Genomic DNA, 16,174 nt, shown 5'->3' with positions numbered 1-16,174 from the left:
AGCAAGCCCGCTGGAAGAGGGGTTGGCAGAGGCTACGGCCAGCCCACGGGATTTCTTCGACATTGATTATGACCGGGAGTGTAGCTGTTAATTGCGAGGCTTGCCTCAAGGTGGAAAACAGTATCGGTTTCCACTGCCACCCCAGAGAAGGCAAGTTCCGCGGCTAACGGTGGTGGGGACACGGTCCCTCCCAGGCCCATCTCTTGCCACCCAGAGAACTGCTCGGAGGCCGCCTACAGGTGCAATCCCGGCACTGCGGCCCGGGCGGCAGGCCGGGGAGGGCGTCCAAGCCCACCAGCATCTCCGCCGGCCCTTCCCAAAGCCTGAACATGGCCCCGGCGTGCCCGCCGCCTTCTATCCCCGGTTTCCCCGCGCCTCTGCCCCAGCGCGGTTTGGAAAGGAAGCTGGGAGCCCTCCCAGGCTCCGCAGACTCGGATTTGGGAGGGGGTGGGACGCGGCCGAGGCTTCCCCTCGAATCTGCGGCAAGCCTGGCTCCAGGAAAGTTTTTCAAAGTTCCCAGCAGCGTCTGCCCAGGTCGCCTCCGCGGGGCGAGCAGACGGCGGCAAGCGCGCCAGCCTCGCCGCCGCCTCTGCCGCCAGCAGAGCGCTCTGGGCGGCTCGCTCGCGGGAAGCGGGCCGAACTCCCGGCGGGCAGGCAGGCCCTCCTCCCGCGGCGAAAGCCGCAGCTGACGCAGGCGGTTCGGAAGGCGGAAGCTGCCCCGCTCCGACCGCTCAGTCAGCGCCGCGGCGCCTACACCTGGGGCCCCGACGCGCGGGCAAAGGCGCCCGGCCCGGGGCGCCCGAGGGGGCGGTCCCCGCTGGGGGCCTCCAGGCTTCCCTGAGCAACGATCCCTTCCAGGTACCTCCCCGCACTCTCCCTTCCCTCCTGGCCCGAAGCTCCCGAGGGCGGGGGTTGGTGTGGGGCCCCGGTACTCCTACGCCTCCCTGAGCATCCCGCAGCCCCCAACCCCTTCCAAGTTCTTCCCCGCACTACCCCCTCCCCAGCAACGTGAAGGGGAGGGGCGTGCCCTGGGTGAGCACGCCCTCTCATGAATATTAATAAGTGCGCATGCGCCCTGCCCGGCGTGCTGGGTAGAGGTGGCCAGCCCCGGCCGCTGCTGCCAGACGGGCTCTCCGGGTCCCTCTCCGAGAGCCGGGCGGGCACGCGTCATTGTGTTACCTGCGGCCGGCCCGCGAGCTAGGCTGGGTTTTTTTTTTCTCCCCTCCCTCCCCCCTTTTTCCATGCAGCTGATCTGAAAGGGAATAAAAGGCTGCGCATAATCATAATAATAAAAGAAGGGGAGCGCGAGAGAAGGAAAGAAAGCCGGGAGGTGGAAGAGGAGGGGGAGCGTCTCAAAGAAGCGATCAGAATAATAAAAGGAGGCCGGGCTCTTTGCCTTCTGGAACGGGCCGCTCTTGAAAGGGCTTTTGAAAAGTGGTGTTGTTTTCCAGTCGTGCATGCTCCAATCGGCGGAGTATATTAGAGCCGGGACGCGGCGGCCGCAGGGGCAGCGGCGACGGCAGCACCGGCGGCAGCACCAGCGAGAACAGCAGCGGCGGCGTCCCGAGTGCCCGCGGCGCACGGCGCAGCGATGCGTTCCCCACGGACGCGCGGCCGGCCCGGGCGCCCCCTAAGCCTCCTGCTCGCCCTGCTCTGTGCCCTGCGAGCCAAGGTAGGAGCCCTTCTCCGGGCCTCCCTCCCAGCCGTCGTCTCCCTCCCCTCGCGGCGCCCTGGGCGGTTAAGCCCCGCGAGCAGGCTCGGCAGCCCTAGAGCGCCCGACTCTTCGCCCCTGCGCCCGAGCGGCTGCACCTGGGTTGAGCGCGTCAACTCCCCCACGGGAGCCCCGGCCTCCTGAGGGTGACCCCTCCAGGCCGGGCAGGGGCGCGTTCCCTCCGCTCTTGCCCCCCGGGAAGTCGTCGGATTTCTTCCGCACTCGTGCCTTTTTTTTTTTTTTTTTTTTTTGCCCCGGAATCATGTGGAGTCCTTGAACGTAGTTTTGCAAAATTATTTTCACTCGGCGAGGAGGGCTGGTCGGGGAGGGGAGTGGGAGGGAGTCACCACCTCTATACTCGAAGAAAACAGCTTTCTCCCGCACTGACCTTCCTCCTTCCCTCGCCGGCAGGTGTGTGGGGCCTCGGGTCAGTTCGAGTTGGAGATCCTGTCCATGCAGAACGTGAACGGGGAGCTGCAGAACGGGAACTGCTGCGGCGGCGCCCGGAACCCGGGAGACCGCAAGTGCACCCGCGACGAGTGTGACACATACTTCAAAGTGTGCCTCAAGGAGTATCAGTCCCGCGTCACGGCCGGGGGGCCCTGCAGCTTCGGCTCAGGGTCCACGCCTGTCATCGGGGGCAACACCTTCAACCTCAAGGCCAGCCGCGGCAACGACCGCAACCGCATCGTGCTGCCTTTCAGTTTCGCCTGGCCGGTGAGTGACCACTCGGGAAGGAGGCCGGGCGGAGACTCATACCCGTGCCTAGCCAAGCCCTGCCATCCCTTGCGAGAGGGATTTAAAGGGCTTTGGCTTGAAACTCGGCGCTAACTGGGAAAATCTCTAGGGGTGGCGGGTGAGGGAGCCGGGACACTATAGTTAGATCTCGGCTGGGGTAGTCGAGGTGGGTCCCATTCCTGCTGCTGTTTGCTTAGTGCACAAAAGTGGGGATCCCAGAGGGGTTATGGGACCAGGCTCCTAGGAAGGCCGGTGTAAATTTGCACCTTGAAGTTGCCAGAGTAACCCTCCCGGCCCCAAGCCAAGAGATCGTTGTAGCTGATCTCTTTACTTAACTAATTAAACCTGGTGCGCCGTGGAAGGCAACTCGGCGCAGTTCTGGCCTGCGAACGCCGTCCAAATTGGCAACCTCCCCTTTCCCGTGAACGGCCGGGAGGGCGGGTGTGTCCTTCCTGGAGGGTGTGGGGAAGTCCGTTTCCCGCTGCTCCCCGGGAGATTTTAGTGTGTGCGGGGGCGCTCTCCAGGCTCGGCTCAAGGGCCGGGGGCGGCCGCCGCAGGAGGAGGTTCTTGGGGCCCTCACAGGAGCTGTAGACCCGGGAACCCCCGCCCGCTGCCGGCCCCTTCCTGCCCCCGCCCCCGAGTGGTGTAGCTCTTGTGGCCTCACTTCCAGCGGTTCCCGGGCTCTGGAACAGCTGTGTTTGCAGACTTCCCCGGGAAGGGCGGGTGCACGGCCCCCGCAAGCCTTCGGGGGCCGTGCCAAGGCTTGGAAGGGGTGGTCTTCTGGAGGTAGTGCCTGCGGGTGCAAGTGATAGACCCTCATCCCCCCGCCCCATTCCGCCCCCAAAGGAGCTTGAGGCCTGGGCCCAGCTGGCAGATCGTGCAGCGAGGCCCTTGCAACATCCCAAAATGGGTGGAAGGAAGATGGGTGCGATTGCAGAAGGGGAGGAAAGGGAAATGTTGGGGGTGTGCCCTCTGCCTGGCTCCCGCTGTCCAGGAGGCATGACTCATTGCCAAGACTGGGGCTTGGCCTAGCCTGTGCTGGGAGGGTGGGTGGTGAGAGGGGGAGTTCGGTGCCCCAGAGCATTGCTTTCCACCACGTGCTCTAATGGGGTGCACTCTGCTGCCTCCTGTCCGCCGGCTTAGGCTGTGATTCTGGGAGGAGACGAGAGGGGAGAGTATCTGGCTGTGTCTGTGTATGAAGCTTGGGGTGGCTCTTAAAATCCACGATTACAGGAGTTGGCATTATAAAGTGCCCTCTGCTGTGGGTGAGATAAGACAGTTATCAAAAACTGCCATGAAAAGGGGTTTATAAAAAGAAAAATTAAAACCAACACTGTCTGTGAAGCTCTCTTGAGGTCCAAGGGCTGCTTCTGTTGTGGGATTTCATTTTTACCAAGAGTATTTATCTTGTTTGTTAATCCCCTATTAGGGAGAACTTTAAGCTAAAGAGCCTGGCTACGTTTAAATCTGGCTGGCCCAAGCTGACTGTGAATACTCAAACTGCCCTTGAACGTGTGTTTGGAGTTTAGGGGGAAGGGGCCTGCAGGTGGTTCCACCCTCCTGCCGGAGGATCTGTCTGGAGCCCCTCGCTTTTCACAAGACCATAAAAGGAATCTTATTAGTGATGTGGAAAAGCAGCAGCCTGGCTGAGGCTCATTTTGGAGAGTAGGGTCAGAGGGATGGCTAGCATGAAAACAAGGAGGCTTGCTCCCTAGGCTGGCCAAGGAAAAGTGACCTAGAAAAGTTCGTCTGTCCGCTTTTGACACTTGGTCAGAGAGTCCTCAATGGAAAAGGAGCGGAAATAGTGTGGGAGGGCAGGAGAGGCGATTGATTTGCATTTGCTGGTGCTCTTCTGTGGTTTCAGGCCCCACGGGTCACCAACCATGAAATAGACTCTCGGCTTTTCTCGAATCGGGGAAGACCGATGGGGCAACACTGAGAATGTGGTTCTTTTGAAGTTGGGACAAACGCATGTATCACTCATAAACAAGTCTCCACCCTGATGCCCCAAAAAGGGCTGCTGTGAAACATAAGATTTACTTCTCTTGAGAAATTGGAGTTTAGGTGTATTTGTTTTTCTGTATGTGGTTGGAGAAACGACACAGTCCGTAACTTTCAAGAATGATTCCAGGCTGGGTATAAATGTAACTGAAATACTTTAAGTAGCTGAGCAAGTATTTAACTAGAGAGCACAGCTTCATTTAGTTTGGCAATTAACTATGTCTTTTAAAACTGATTTCCTTGAATAGGAGATAAATGAACTTAGTACAGAATTCATGAGATAGCAAGAAAAGGATATATGGTTATAAACAAAACAAAACTCCAAACCACCTTGGGCTCTCAACCCCTAGCAGGCACAATTACCATTTGCATGAGTCCTCCCAAATTTGCTGACGCTGGGTGTCAGCAAAGGGTTCAGGGGTAGGTCAGTGTAGAAGGTCATGTAGTTCATGCCTTTTGTTTGGAATTATGACCCCATCCAAGCAACTGTTCATGTTCTAGAGAGGATGAGAAGGAAACGATTTGGTCAGATATGAAATACAGTCCACGTTCTGGTGTGCATGTAAAAGGCTTTGTAGAGGTGGCCCTTCCTGCCATATATCATACCTGAGTATGTCCCACGTGGTGTCCACTGCCCCGGCTCTGGTCTTGGGGTAGTTTTTCACCACTGGCTTCTAATTCTCATACTGTTGCTCCTCCAAGGGGCTTAACTTGCAGCAACTATCTGGATTAATGATTCTCAAATTGGGGGACCAAGTGATAAGAACATTATTGTGGGAAGTAATTGGGCTTAACAGGAAATAATTTAGGAATTACCACTTATAAATCACTGAAACGGTTAATTTGTACCTCCCAAAATTAGTGCTAAATCCCAGTAGTGCCTGCTTATTAAAAATGCATTAGTGTAATTACCACTACTCATCTCCAAAACCTTTTTGGGAACTTCAGAACCCCAGTTAGCTGTATTGCTGCATCGGTGGCCCCAGAGTGAAATGAATCTAGAGAAACATTAGGGGAAGCAATTGGGGTATCTGGCTTTATTAGCCTCGTATTTAAATTCCATCGATCCTATTAAAACACTTGCTGAGATCAACTTAATTTTTTTTTTTTTTTTTTTGGAAAATCCAATGAAACATGATTCTTCTGTGTGAAGGATGCCAGCTTTGGCCCCCTTCATACTTCAGGCCCGAATGACCAATTTCCATGATGCTAATCACAGAATGTAATTGACAGGCCCTTACTTTTATGCCTTTTGCTGTCTTTTCCAGTCCCTGAGCTTCTGTAGATATGGTGTGGGCACATGGAGGGCTCAAGGATGGGGTTCTGATTTGACCCGCCTCCTTTCTGCAGCCAGGATTTGCATCCCGCCCATGTGATCAGCATGTATACAAAGAAGGAGCACATGTGTATGTATGTGCTCAGAGCAAGGGACTTTCTGCATGTGGAGAAAACGCCTTTTGCCCTAAGAAGTCTACCTCAAACCAAAGGGATGAAGTGATGTGTCTGTGTTGCAATACTGGGCTTGGGGGAAAGTGAAGCTGTGCTTGCTTTGAAAGAGCTGTGCTAAGTATCTGCAGAATAGCTGCTCCAAAAATGGAATCTTTATTCCAGGTACTTGGTTTCTAATATTTTTTTTTTTCTCTTGCAGGTGTAACCTTCTGTGTTTTCTTTCTCCTTGTTGTCTTGTTTCTTAGCAACTTATTCAAACCTCCAGTACTTATAGGAATTTGCAACCCACCAGTTCCACACCCACAATTCTACAGGGACTTAAGACGTTTTTAGAAAACGGTGAAACTTTTGGCTTGGAGGCTCTTGGGGGAGTTCAGTGGGTAAAAAGGAGAGTCAGCAGCAACTTACAGGCATGCAACCTCCCAGAAAATCAGCAATCTAAATGCTGCTCAAAATCTTCACACCAAATAGTGGTGCCTTCGGGGACCTTTTAGATAGAAGACATGTGGGAAGTTTAGCATGGGGAAAAAAGTTACTTAAAAACAGTGTTAAGGTAACAAGGAGCCTTCACAGTTCTGATCTGAAAACAGGAATGTGAACAGAGGCCTTGGCTGGAATCATATCACCCACTGGCCCCATTGTAGAAGGGCCAGAAGTTGGTCCCAATGTCCGGCTTCTAAGGTTAGTGACAATGTAAGAATGCATGATCTCTGGATGTGCATACAATTAGCGTTGTAATCCATAAATGCAAATATTCCTGCAAATTCTTCCATGGTAAACTTCTGGAAGGCATGTTGCTTTTCCACCTACCCTTATCCTTCAAGCCTAGGATCTAGGCTGCTGAGAGAAGTGACTCTTGGCTTCAGCTTTTAAATATATATATATATATATATATATATATCTCTCTCTCTCTCTCAAAACTTAATCTCTTCTTCCAACTGTTGGAAGATACATTGGGATGAATGGAAAGTGGTGATTCTAGAATGGTGGTGGAAATGGAGGAGGGTCCTGGGTTCAGAGAAATCCCATCTTTACTTTGGTGCATGGCACTGGGTGGCTGTGTTGTGACTTCTTTGCTGATTTCTGATTACCGCATGGACCACAGCAGCCCTGTGACTTTTTTTTTTTTATGGTGCCAGTGACATCTACCATTGGTGCAGTGCATGTGCTGGGAAGAAATTCCGCAAGGTGGCTCCCAGTAGTTAAAGGAGTACATAAATAGTCAAACATGCAGAGTCCTCTACCAGCTCAACCCAGTTTTTATGCACTTTTGGTAAATAAATAGAAAGGCTTCTTGTTCAGGCTTGCTCTGTGTGAACCAGACCGTTGTGCTTGGCTGGCTTCTTGGTATTCTATCTATTAACCTCGCCACCCTTTTGTAACTGGTGCATTTAATTATCAGTGGGATGCTTTTCAAACAGGTAAGGGTAATGATGGGAAAGGGGGTGGGGATGTCTCATTGAGAGTCACAAATCTGGATATGAGCTTTGGGGCCCCTTGGTGAGCCTTTGAGGTGGGCTTTGATGAGAAAATCACCCTTTGTAACCAGATCGGACTCTATTGACATGTCAAGCCCTACAGACTTGATTGCTTTCTGTGCCTGAAGTCTTAGCCTAGATGCTATAGCATAGTTGTCCTTTCTTATCTCACTTTCCCAAAACCCACTGGCATCGTGTGCATGAGTACGTGTGCGTGTGCCACACATGGACTCCCTGCAACCTTTTCTGCTTAATATGTTTTGTGACTGGAATATTTTATACTCTGGCCACCCAGACACAGGCAGGACAATAGAGTTGGCCGAATTGACTGAAATGAGGATTATGGAGAATAATGGGGCCTCTCCAAAAATAATGCTAATACAGGACAAGCGACAGGAAGCAACAGTTGAGTCAGCAGAGCTCAGGGCCCCTGACGAACCCCGGGAGCCGACTGACTGTGCACAATGGCCGCGTTGGCACATCGGGCATTCCCAGGATGTGCGTGCCGCCGGCGGGCCTGCCTGTCGCAGCAGCCTGGGGTTTTGGACGCCGCACGCGTGCCGTTTGGATGGCGGTTTATTTGTGTCCATCAGCTTGGCAGGAGGGGAGGCAGCCGCTTCTCAGGGCTTGGTTTGGCTGTCACTGTTGCCAGGAAAAGGAAGCTCCCGGCTGCCAACACAATTACCTTTGTTTCTTACATCCCCCCTTCTTAATGTGGCAATTAAGTGCTTACCGCTCTGCCCAGTGCCAAGGTAACCGCCGTGGAGTGGGACAGGGCAGAGAACACAACCTTGGCACAGCAGCCTAAGTGTGGAGGGCGGGAGGAGGCGCAGGGGCCCCAGCCTTGTGGGGAGCCTGGTGGCCCTTGGATGCCTTGGGGCTTTGATGCCAGGACTCTCCTCTAGGTAGAATTCCACAGAAATCTTCCAAAAAGCAATTCCGAAGGCTGACCATTCCTCTTTGATGCCACACCAGAATGGGAACCAGCTGCCAGGTTTCCAGATTTCCTTGGGCTTGGAGCTGGGAAGGGGCTGAAGTGACTCACTTTGCAAATCCAGACTGAAGATCTGTTTGCTACGCCTCCCTCCTGTGTGGCCTCCACAGTATTGTTCCGGAAAACATAAGGAAAAAAGATGAAAGCCAGGTGACTCTTTGGCAGAGTCTTAGTTCTGTAGTCTGAAACCAAGAAAAACCCAGGTATTTGCTTTTGTTGTTGTTGTTTTGCTGTATAAACTTAAGTTTGAACACTTGCCTTTCCAAGCCCTCCTGGGATGGAGGACTCAGCCTCTACTGGGGAGTCAGAGTTGCAGTGGCTGCTTGTATGTGACTTCGGCATAGTGGATTTGCTGCTCTGTGGCCTGGTCCCTGCTTTGATGCAGGGTGCGTGATCTGGGATCTCAGTGCCTGGGTGTATGTTCAGGGATGTACAGAGGTCAAGCGTGGGCCTGGGAAAAATTAAAGTTCTCTAGCAACTAATAATCATTGTTAAATTATCTTGATTGCTGATCTATAGTGTGGGGATGGAGTGGGAGGTTGAGTGCCTCCTAATAGGAGCCTTGGAGGGAATCCTTTTTCTCTGTAGGGCTGGGCAGGAGGAATCCTCCTGCCCCAGGAGACCCTAATCCCCTCCCTGAAACAAACAGGAAAAAAAGTCCAGGCTTTGTTGCTGTCACTGTAGCTCCCTGCCCTCACCCTGTCTCTGCCTCTGAGAAAGAAGGGCAGTTCATGGAAAATCACAGAGCCAGGCACGTAGGGCTGTGTGCAATTCTTTTCTCTCCAGGTGGGGTGATGTTGGTCAGCAACTTCTGAGGTTTTCCCAGTTCTGGCGAGGATGAGCCTGGTAGACTGCTTGGTCTTCCAAGTTCTTGTGCAAGACCTAAGGATGCTTTCCTCTTTGAGTATTAAACCGAGTTAGTACTGCCATGCCAGCTTAGTCCCGGCGCCTTCCCTTGTAGTGGGGTTTGTGGGTATTATGTGTTTAGCGCTTGTGCAAGTCTGTCAAAACTCCTGGTATCAATGCATTTAATCAGAGGATTAATTACAACAATATTGTTGAAGTGGAGGACGTGGGCCTCAATGTGACCAGCAAATGAAGGGCTTAATTATACAGAATCAGCCACACATCTGGCCTCATTTTGACTGTGCTCTTACTCAAATCAGTAGAGAAATATAATTTCTTGCTGCTCTTAGGGAAGAGTCCTGTAATTTGCAGGAAGTCCTAAGAAACTTAAAGAGGCAGTAAATAAGGTATAACTTTCGCTAATAAAATAGTAACAACAGCAATGAATTTGGACCTGTGGCCACTAACAGGAGAGGGCTGGGTATGTGCCCCGGCTTGCCCGGTTTTGCTTGCTTTTCTGAGCATTTTCCCACAGTTATCAGTGAACGAAATGGAATCCTACTCTGCTTTGAGTATGAAACATATTTCGGCTGAATTCCAAGGCAGGGTCTATCACAAGATATTTTTATATTCAGAGATGACCTGCTGTGTCACTGTGAGAGCACTAAGCTGGCCTTGAGTTATGAATGAAACTCCCTTTTACCCTCCCTTTTTCTCTTTTTCCTTTATCTTATAGGTGCTTTCTCTTCTCTTGGCAGCAGTGTGCTTCTGGTGGCACAGCACGGTATTATTTAATCTATACACGCTTCTATTTCCTATGGCTTGGTTTCTGACACAGCAAAGCAGGGATTCATAACCCAGTTCATGTTCCTTGTCTACCCCACCTGCCTTGAGTACATTTCTTCAGCGCCAAGATAGCAGAAGCTTCATTTAAATGCTGGTGTTTTGTGAGACTGACCTTACTGTAAATTATGAAGGAAAATTTTAGAAAAGGAGGGAATTTGCTAATAGCTTAGGTTTGGCTGGGGGTGGGGAGGTGGAATTCTGAGATAAGCTTGGAAGATAAAAGGTGCCTTCAGTTTAACAGCTGGCTTCTTGCCAGTATCCAGGGAATTTGTTTAGTTAGTAGACTGATTATTCTTGGAATGTTAGATCTTATTAACAGATAAGTTCATCAATAAATATAACCCATGGGTGTGCGGTTGTTTCTCCCTTTGTACTTTCTTCCCTGGGATCTGCCCCCAACTCCACCGCCCAAGTGAGGTTGACTTCTTTGTCTTGCAGAGTCGCTTTGCCTCTACCCCCTCCTGTTTCCTAGAGTTACCCGATACTTGTGGGAGCCAGGATGGTCTCACACAGACAGAGCTTTCAAAGGGGTTCTAAAAAGGAAAAGGGGGCCTCCCTAGAGACTGCCTCACCAGGGCCCAAAGTGTAACCTTAGCAATACCCCCTCGGTACAAATACCTGGTGAGGTTAGCTTAGAATAAATTCTTTGTGTGTGTGTGTGTGTTTCCTCATGCACTAGGGTCGGGGTCTGGAAAGTTTTGGGAAACTATATGCTAAATACTCTCATATCATATAGTGAGGTGGCATTTCCTGATCTCAGCTTTGAGCTGCCTGCATGCATGTTGACCCCAGTGCGTCCCTGCCAGGTGAAAGGAGTCATTTGTCAACCTGGGAAGAGTACTGACAAAGGAAGGGGAGTTGGTTTGGATTTAAACATCCGGGAACTCAATGCAACAACCAACAGAATTTTTATTTTGGCATTATGGTTTTGTTTGGTGGGGTATTCTGGGAGGCCAAGAATGTACGAGATTTTGGAGAGTCGACCCTGTTTCTGAATTGCTAAATTGTTTGTTTGTCTTGCAGAGGTCCTATACGTTGCTTGTGGAGGCATGGGATTCCAGTAATGACACCGTTCGTAAGTATCGCTTCTGTGGACTTTTCTCTAAACACACGTGGAAGTGTGGGGCTTGGCCAACCAGTTGGAGCTGGATCTGTCTCCTTAGTACTTACGATTTCTGCCACCCCTTGCCTTCTGTTCTCCCCTGTACCCCAGGGTGAAACTTCAGTGGAATGTATTCCTTAACTTTTCTAGAATTTTTGCTTGGAATATTAAGTGGCCAGAACAGACTCCCAGTTAACTCATTCCCTGATTATGAAACCTAGATTATCTTCGGGATAGAGATCTTAATGGTTTTACAACTTTAAAACCTTGTAGTCTGCTAAAGGATCAAAGTAGTGACTTTTTAAAAGTCCATTTAAACTTTAAGTGAGTGTTTAGTCTCTCATCAGAAAGATAAAGCCATAAAGGTGGTGCCGGGCTCTAGAGACCGACCTTGAATTTCACTTGGTGGGCAGGTGAGCTTCTAGCCTGTCTGGGTTTCCCACACTGCTCCACAAACCTTTCATTGAAGCGGAATTCCAGAGCTTCACAGCCATTACCTGCCTTGTCCCTTTCTGAAAGATGGCTCTGTTTTCAGTGCAGGTTGCCTTTCAGGACTGTGAGGGGTTGGTTTTGGTGGATAAGCCATGGAGGATGTGATTGAAATGACATAGTCTGGCTTACAAAGTAGTCTTGCTCTTTAATTGTAACTTCACAATGTTTTCGCTCACGAGCCGAAACTTCAAGTTCCCTTTTTGCCAGCAGCGTTTGGGTTGCGGTCGCTGGAAAACTTGATGCGCACTGAAATCTCTTGGTCTGTGCATGAGGAAGAGTGGATCCAGCTTCTTGTCTTGGCTCTCTGTTCTCTGAATGCCTTGTACTTTTTGCTTTTCTATCTTACCATTTTTTTTTTTTGTTTGCTGTCACTGTGAATAACATCTTTTCCTCTTTCCTTGCCTTGCTTTTTTGCTGACAGAAAATGGTGAATGCCCACCGTGGGTGCAGTGAGGGCTCAGTGCCTGCTACGTGGGCAGCTTCCACCTGTGGCTGGCTTATTGGGCCACTTGGAGCCACAGTATCATTGCTGAGCCCCGATATGCCAGAGAGTCCCAGGCCATTTGGGTCACTCTTCTAGCTTGGGAATCTTAAGTCCAGCTTTTTGGATGTCATCCTCCCTGGAGGGGAGCTCATGAAAGTCCAAGGTTCGAGTCTTCCTCCCCAGAGGGCTACCCCGTAATGCTGTGGGGGGTGCGTGTGGGGGTGGCAGAGAAACTTTGTCAGCCTTGGCTATGGCTAATGCCAGTCAGGGTCATAGGCACCTGTTTGTTCTCCCCTCCCTGCCACAAACGTTGAGGACTGTGAACATTATGTCACTGTGACCTGCTTACAATGGTAACTAAGCGTTAGGCAGAAGGGGTTGAGGAGGGGGGAGACATAGGCTCTTCTGTAATAGTATGGTGTCGGCATGGTGTTCTTTCCCCTCCCTTTTAGCTATTAAAACAATCCACCCGGTAGAGTGAACAGCTTGAGGTTGATCCTGGCCCGTGATAAGAGCCGGGTCAGTATACTTGTTAGGGACATGTGAGAGACCTCCCCGCCACACTGCAGCATTCGCAGAACCTTTCCTGGGCCTCCTGTCACCTCGCAGGTCAGGGAGTTATGTCCCCTGGGAACCCAGGGCTTGTCCAGAGCTACCCACAGTTGTCTGCATTTCCAGGTAGCCCGATTTTGGGGTTCTAGGATGTTTCATCTCCTGGCGGGGGGGTAACCAAATCCCTGGAAGAGGACAAGAAAGATTGGGTTAGGAATAAAGTTCTTTTAAACCTCAAGGGTGCCCATTGCAGGTTATCAAAACTCACTTGGTGAACCCTGAAGAGGGAGATGGGTTTGGTGGAAATGGTTTCTCCACTTGCCTATTTGGCCTCTTTTATGATGCTTCCAAGGAATCTTGAATTCAGCACAGTCAAAACCAAACTCAGGATCTTCTCTTGCCAAAAGCAGTCCCTTCCCCAGGGCCCCTTCTGGGTGTCTGGCACCGATATTTGAACACTCATTGCCATAAGCCAGAAATATAGAAGGCGATCTGTGTACCCCCTCTCTGTTAGCATCCATACCTAGTCCACCTCCAAGTTCTGAAAAATCTCTCCAGCTCTTCACTTGATTCCGCCTGCCTTCTGCCACTGCCCTGGTCCAGTCATCTGCTCATGACTGAACTTAGAGTAGCCTCCGTCTGGTCCACCGTTATCTGCTCTGACTCACCTCTAGTGCTTTCTCCCATTCTTCTGCCATCCTGGTCTTTTCAGAGCCATAACATTTGCTTGTGACCCTTATTATGAAAAACCAACCACTTGGTGGCCTTCTGTTGCTCTTGGGACAGATGTTCATGTGGCCCACAAGACTCTGTGCAGCCTAGCTTTGTCTCCCTGCCAGCCTTGTCTTACACACCATGTTGCCCATCGTATCTGTAGCCTGGCCATACCCTAGCAGTTGCCTTTCTATCCTCAACTACATCGCATGCTCTCTGGCCTCAGGACCTTTGCACATGCTGTTTATGCTACCTGGAGTGTTTTGTTCCTTTCTTCACCCTCAGCCACTCCCTCTGGACCACACTCCACAGGGCAGAAGCTAAGGATGTTCAGAAGCCCAAATGGAGTTGGCTGCCCTGTGAGACCCAAGCGAGTTGTAAACATTCTGGCTTCAGATGTAAATCAAAGGCAGAGCCCTGAGTTTTAGGGCAGAGAATTCCTTCTATCAGCTCTGCTGTGAGCCCTCACAGGCAGACTTGGGCCCAAATATAGCCTAGGTGCTGTTTATGTATTTGAAAGTATTTAAGGCTGGTCCTTCTGTCATCGGTCCTCCGAAGTCTTTTATTACATTTTGGGACTGTGGTATATAGAGTTCCAAATTTCTTCCTCCCCTAGAGCAAATGGTTTCAGTTTACTGTAATGCATAATAGACATGTAAGCATAAATAGGCACACTTCAGACCAGGTTTTCCCTGTAGTTTAGCTTTCTCGGCTGAGGCCCCCTTCCGGGTTTTTGGGTTGGTGTGGTCCCAGGTTATGCTCAGACTCGCCCTTCATCACCACCTTCTTGGCCTGCGAGGTGGTCACGTGTTCTTCGTGATTCATCTTCACGGCACTGGGGATTGCAGGGAGGCGTGGTGACATCCTTTTTCAATCATAAGGCTGGACTGCCAAGCGAACTGCCACAGATACCTTTCCACTGCCCCAAGCTGAAGGGAAGCGTGATCAGGAAGCAGGCAGCAGGCGTATTTGAACCCAGACACACTCGACCCCCTCCCTGAGCAGGTGTGAAATTATGTATGCATCTCCATAGCTCCACTGAGGATTCTGAAGTGAACCTCTGCATGACACTTCCCGGAAATAAGTGGAAAGCTTACCGCGTGACTGAAAAGTACATATCAGTCCTGCACCCCTAGGATTGCCCTGGACTCTTGTCTGAACTGTTTGTTGTTGATACCAGCCTCAGAAGCTGGATGCCTTTGAGCCATGGCTAGTGTGTTTAACCGATCCCTTTTATGAAGATCTTGTAAGCGCATGGGTAGTAGCCTACCATGCTTTTTAACTGAACCAGCAGAGCAAACATAGTTAATGGAGAGACATTTTTGTCATTCCTTGGCCTCTGTTTATTTGCAAAAATGAGTGAAGTGTTACCTGCAAGTGGTTCAGTGCGTGCCGGGGTGTCAGGCTGCAGGTATGTGAGCTTGTTCAAGGCTTGTCTTGCCCACGCAGCAGTCTGAGAGCCCCAGAGGGTGAACGCTGGGGCCCTGTTGGAAGTGGTGTGTGGATGAAGCCACCCAGGAGTCCCTTCTCTCCCGGTCACCTACAGGGCTTGCATCACTTTGTAAAAGAGCATGGGCCCGACGCCTAGAAAAACAGCCACGTGGGTGGGTGGGTAAGAATCACAAAGACATTGCAAGTCGGTCCTAACTGTCTGTCCAAGATAGCCTTGAATTTGACAAGGTGATGAAGAGTTGATGCTGGCAGGTTTAAGAAAACAAACACAAAACCAGGTTGGGGTGCTGACTTAGTGCCTTGCTCCCTTTTCAGATCCCTCCCCTGAACTGCTGGCACCTGATGTTTGAGCTATTTTTGTACCTGTCTCTTCTCAAACTAGATGATAAGTGGCCTCAGGGCAGGGACTACATACTCCTGAGAGCTGCTTGAACTCGAGGTGTTTATTTTCCTCAGTAAGCATTTTTTTTTTTTCAGGAGCATGACTTGGCTCAAAAAAAGAAAAGGAAAAAAGAAACCCTCCCCTCAATTTACCTGTGTCTAAACTTTGGTGAATTATTCTCCCATCTGCCTTCTGGACAGAGGAGAAAGGTGGAATGCATCAAGTTCAAGGTGTTGGTATTTAAGAGCTGGCTTTAAAGGTTGCCATGTTAACAATTGTAAAAAAAAAAAAAAAAAAAAAAAATGTAACTCAGTCCTCTCCTTGGCTTCCAGTTAAGAGTCTTGAAATGGACAAAAAGCTTTTCTGAGCAAGACGTAAAACTCTAAAACCAGAAATGATTGCTGACCTTTATCTGGAATAATGAAATTTCTTCAAGAGCAACATTCCATAGGGAGCTACTTTCTCTCATATGTAAAGAGCACTTGCAAGTCAGTATGGCAATGTAATAGAAAAGTTGGCAGAGGAGAGAAGCTGTTGCTGTTCACAGGAACAAATATAAATGGTTTTGTAACTACCAGAAAGGGCTCTCGCCATGACTTAATGACGTGCTAATTAAATGAGATACCTCTTTACCTATCAGGCATAGATTAGAAGGTTTGATAATGTACAACGTGGGCAGTGTTATTGGGAAACACAGCTTCCTGGGTGGTGGAAGGACAGACTGGGTAGTTTGAGACTGTGGACAGAGGTTGATTGGTTGTGCACGGACTCTGATTCAGCACTTCCATTTCTAGAGTATCTCATTGTGGGAACCATACACAGGCAGATATGTTCAAGGAACGCTCACTGTGGCTTTGTTTAATAGTAAGAAGCCCAAAGGACTCACATGCACACATGTCAGGGACTAGGTAAATTATTTATTGGTGTTTCCAG

General features: G+C 50.3%; 1 protein-coding gene across 1 annotated transcript in view; it reads left to right on the top strand.

The window, feature by feature from the left end:
- The first annotated feature begins 1,081 nt into the window (after nucleotides 1–1,081).
- JAG1 (jagged canonical Notch ligand 1) overlaps nucleotides 1,082–16,174 on the top strand; it is a 36,341-nt gene continuing 21,248 nt past the window's right edge. The window contains exons 1-3 of the mRNA XM_002829952.6: nucleotides 1,082–1,672; nucleotides 2,123–2,428; nucleotides 11,087–11,138. Coding sequence (XP_002829998.1) covers nucleotides 1,592–1,672; nucleotides 2,123–2,428; nucleotides 11,087–11,138 — 439 coding nt within the window. The 5' untranslated portion in view covers nucleotides 1,082–1,591. The remainder of the gene's footprint in view (nucleotides 1,673–2,122; nucleotides 2,429–11,086; nucleotides 11,139–16,174) is intronic.

This window comes from Pongo abelii, chromosome 21, assembly GCF_028885655.2.
Source record: "Pongo abelii isolate AG06213 chromosome 21, NHGRI_mPonAbe1-v2.0_pri, whole genome shotgun sequence".
In the NCBI taxonomy this organism is placed as follows: domain Eukaryota; kingdom Metazoa; phylum Chordata; class Mammalia; order Primates; family Hominidae; genus Pongo; species Pongo abelii.
The sequence above is the reverse complement of the archived record's forward strand: the minus strand, read 5'-3'. Positions and strand labels throughout refer to the sequence as shown.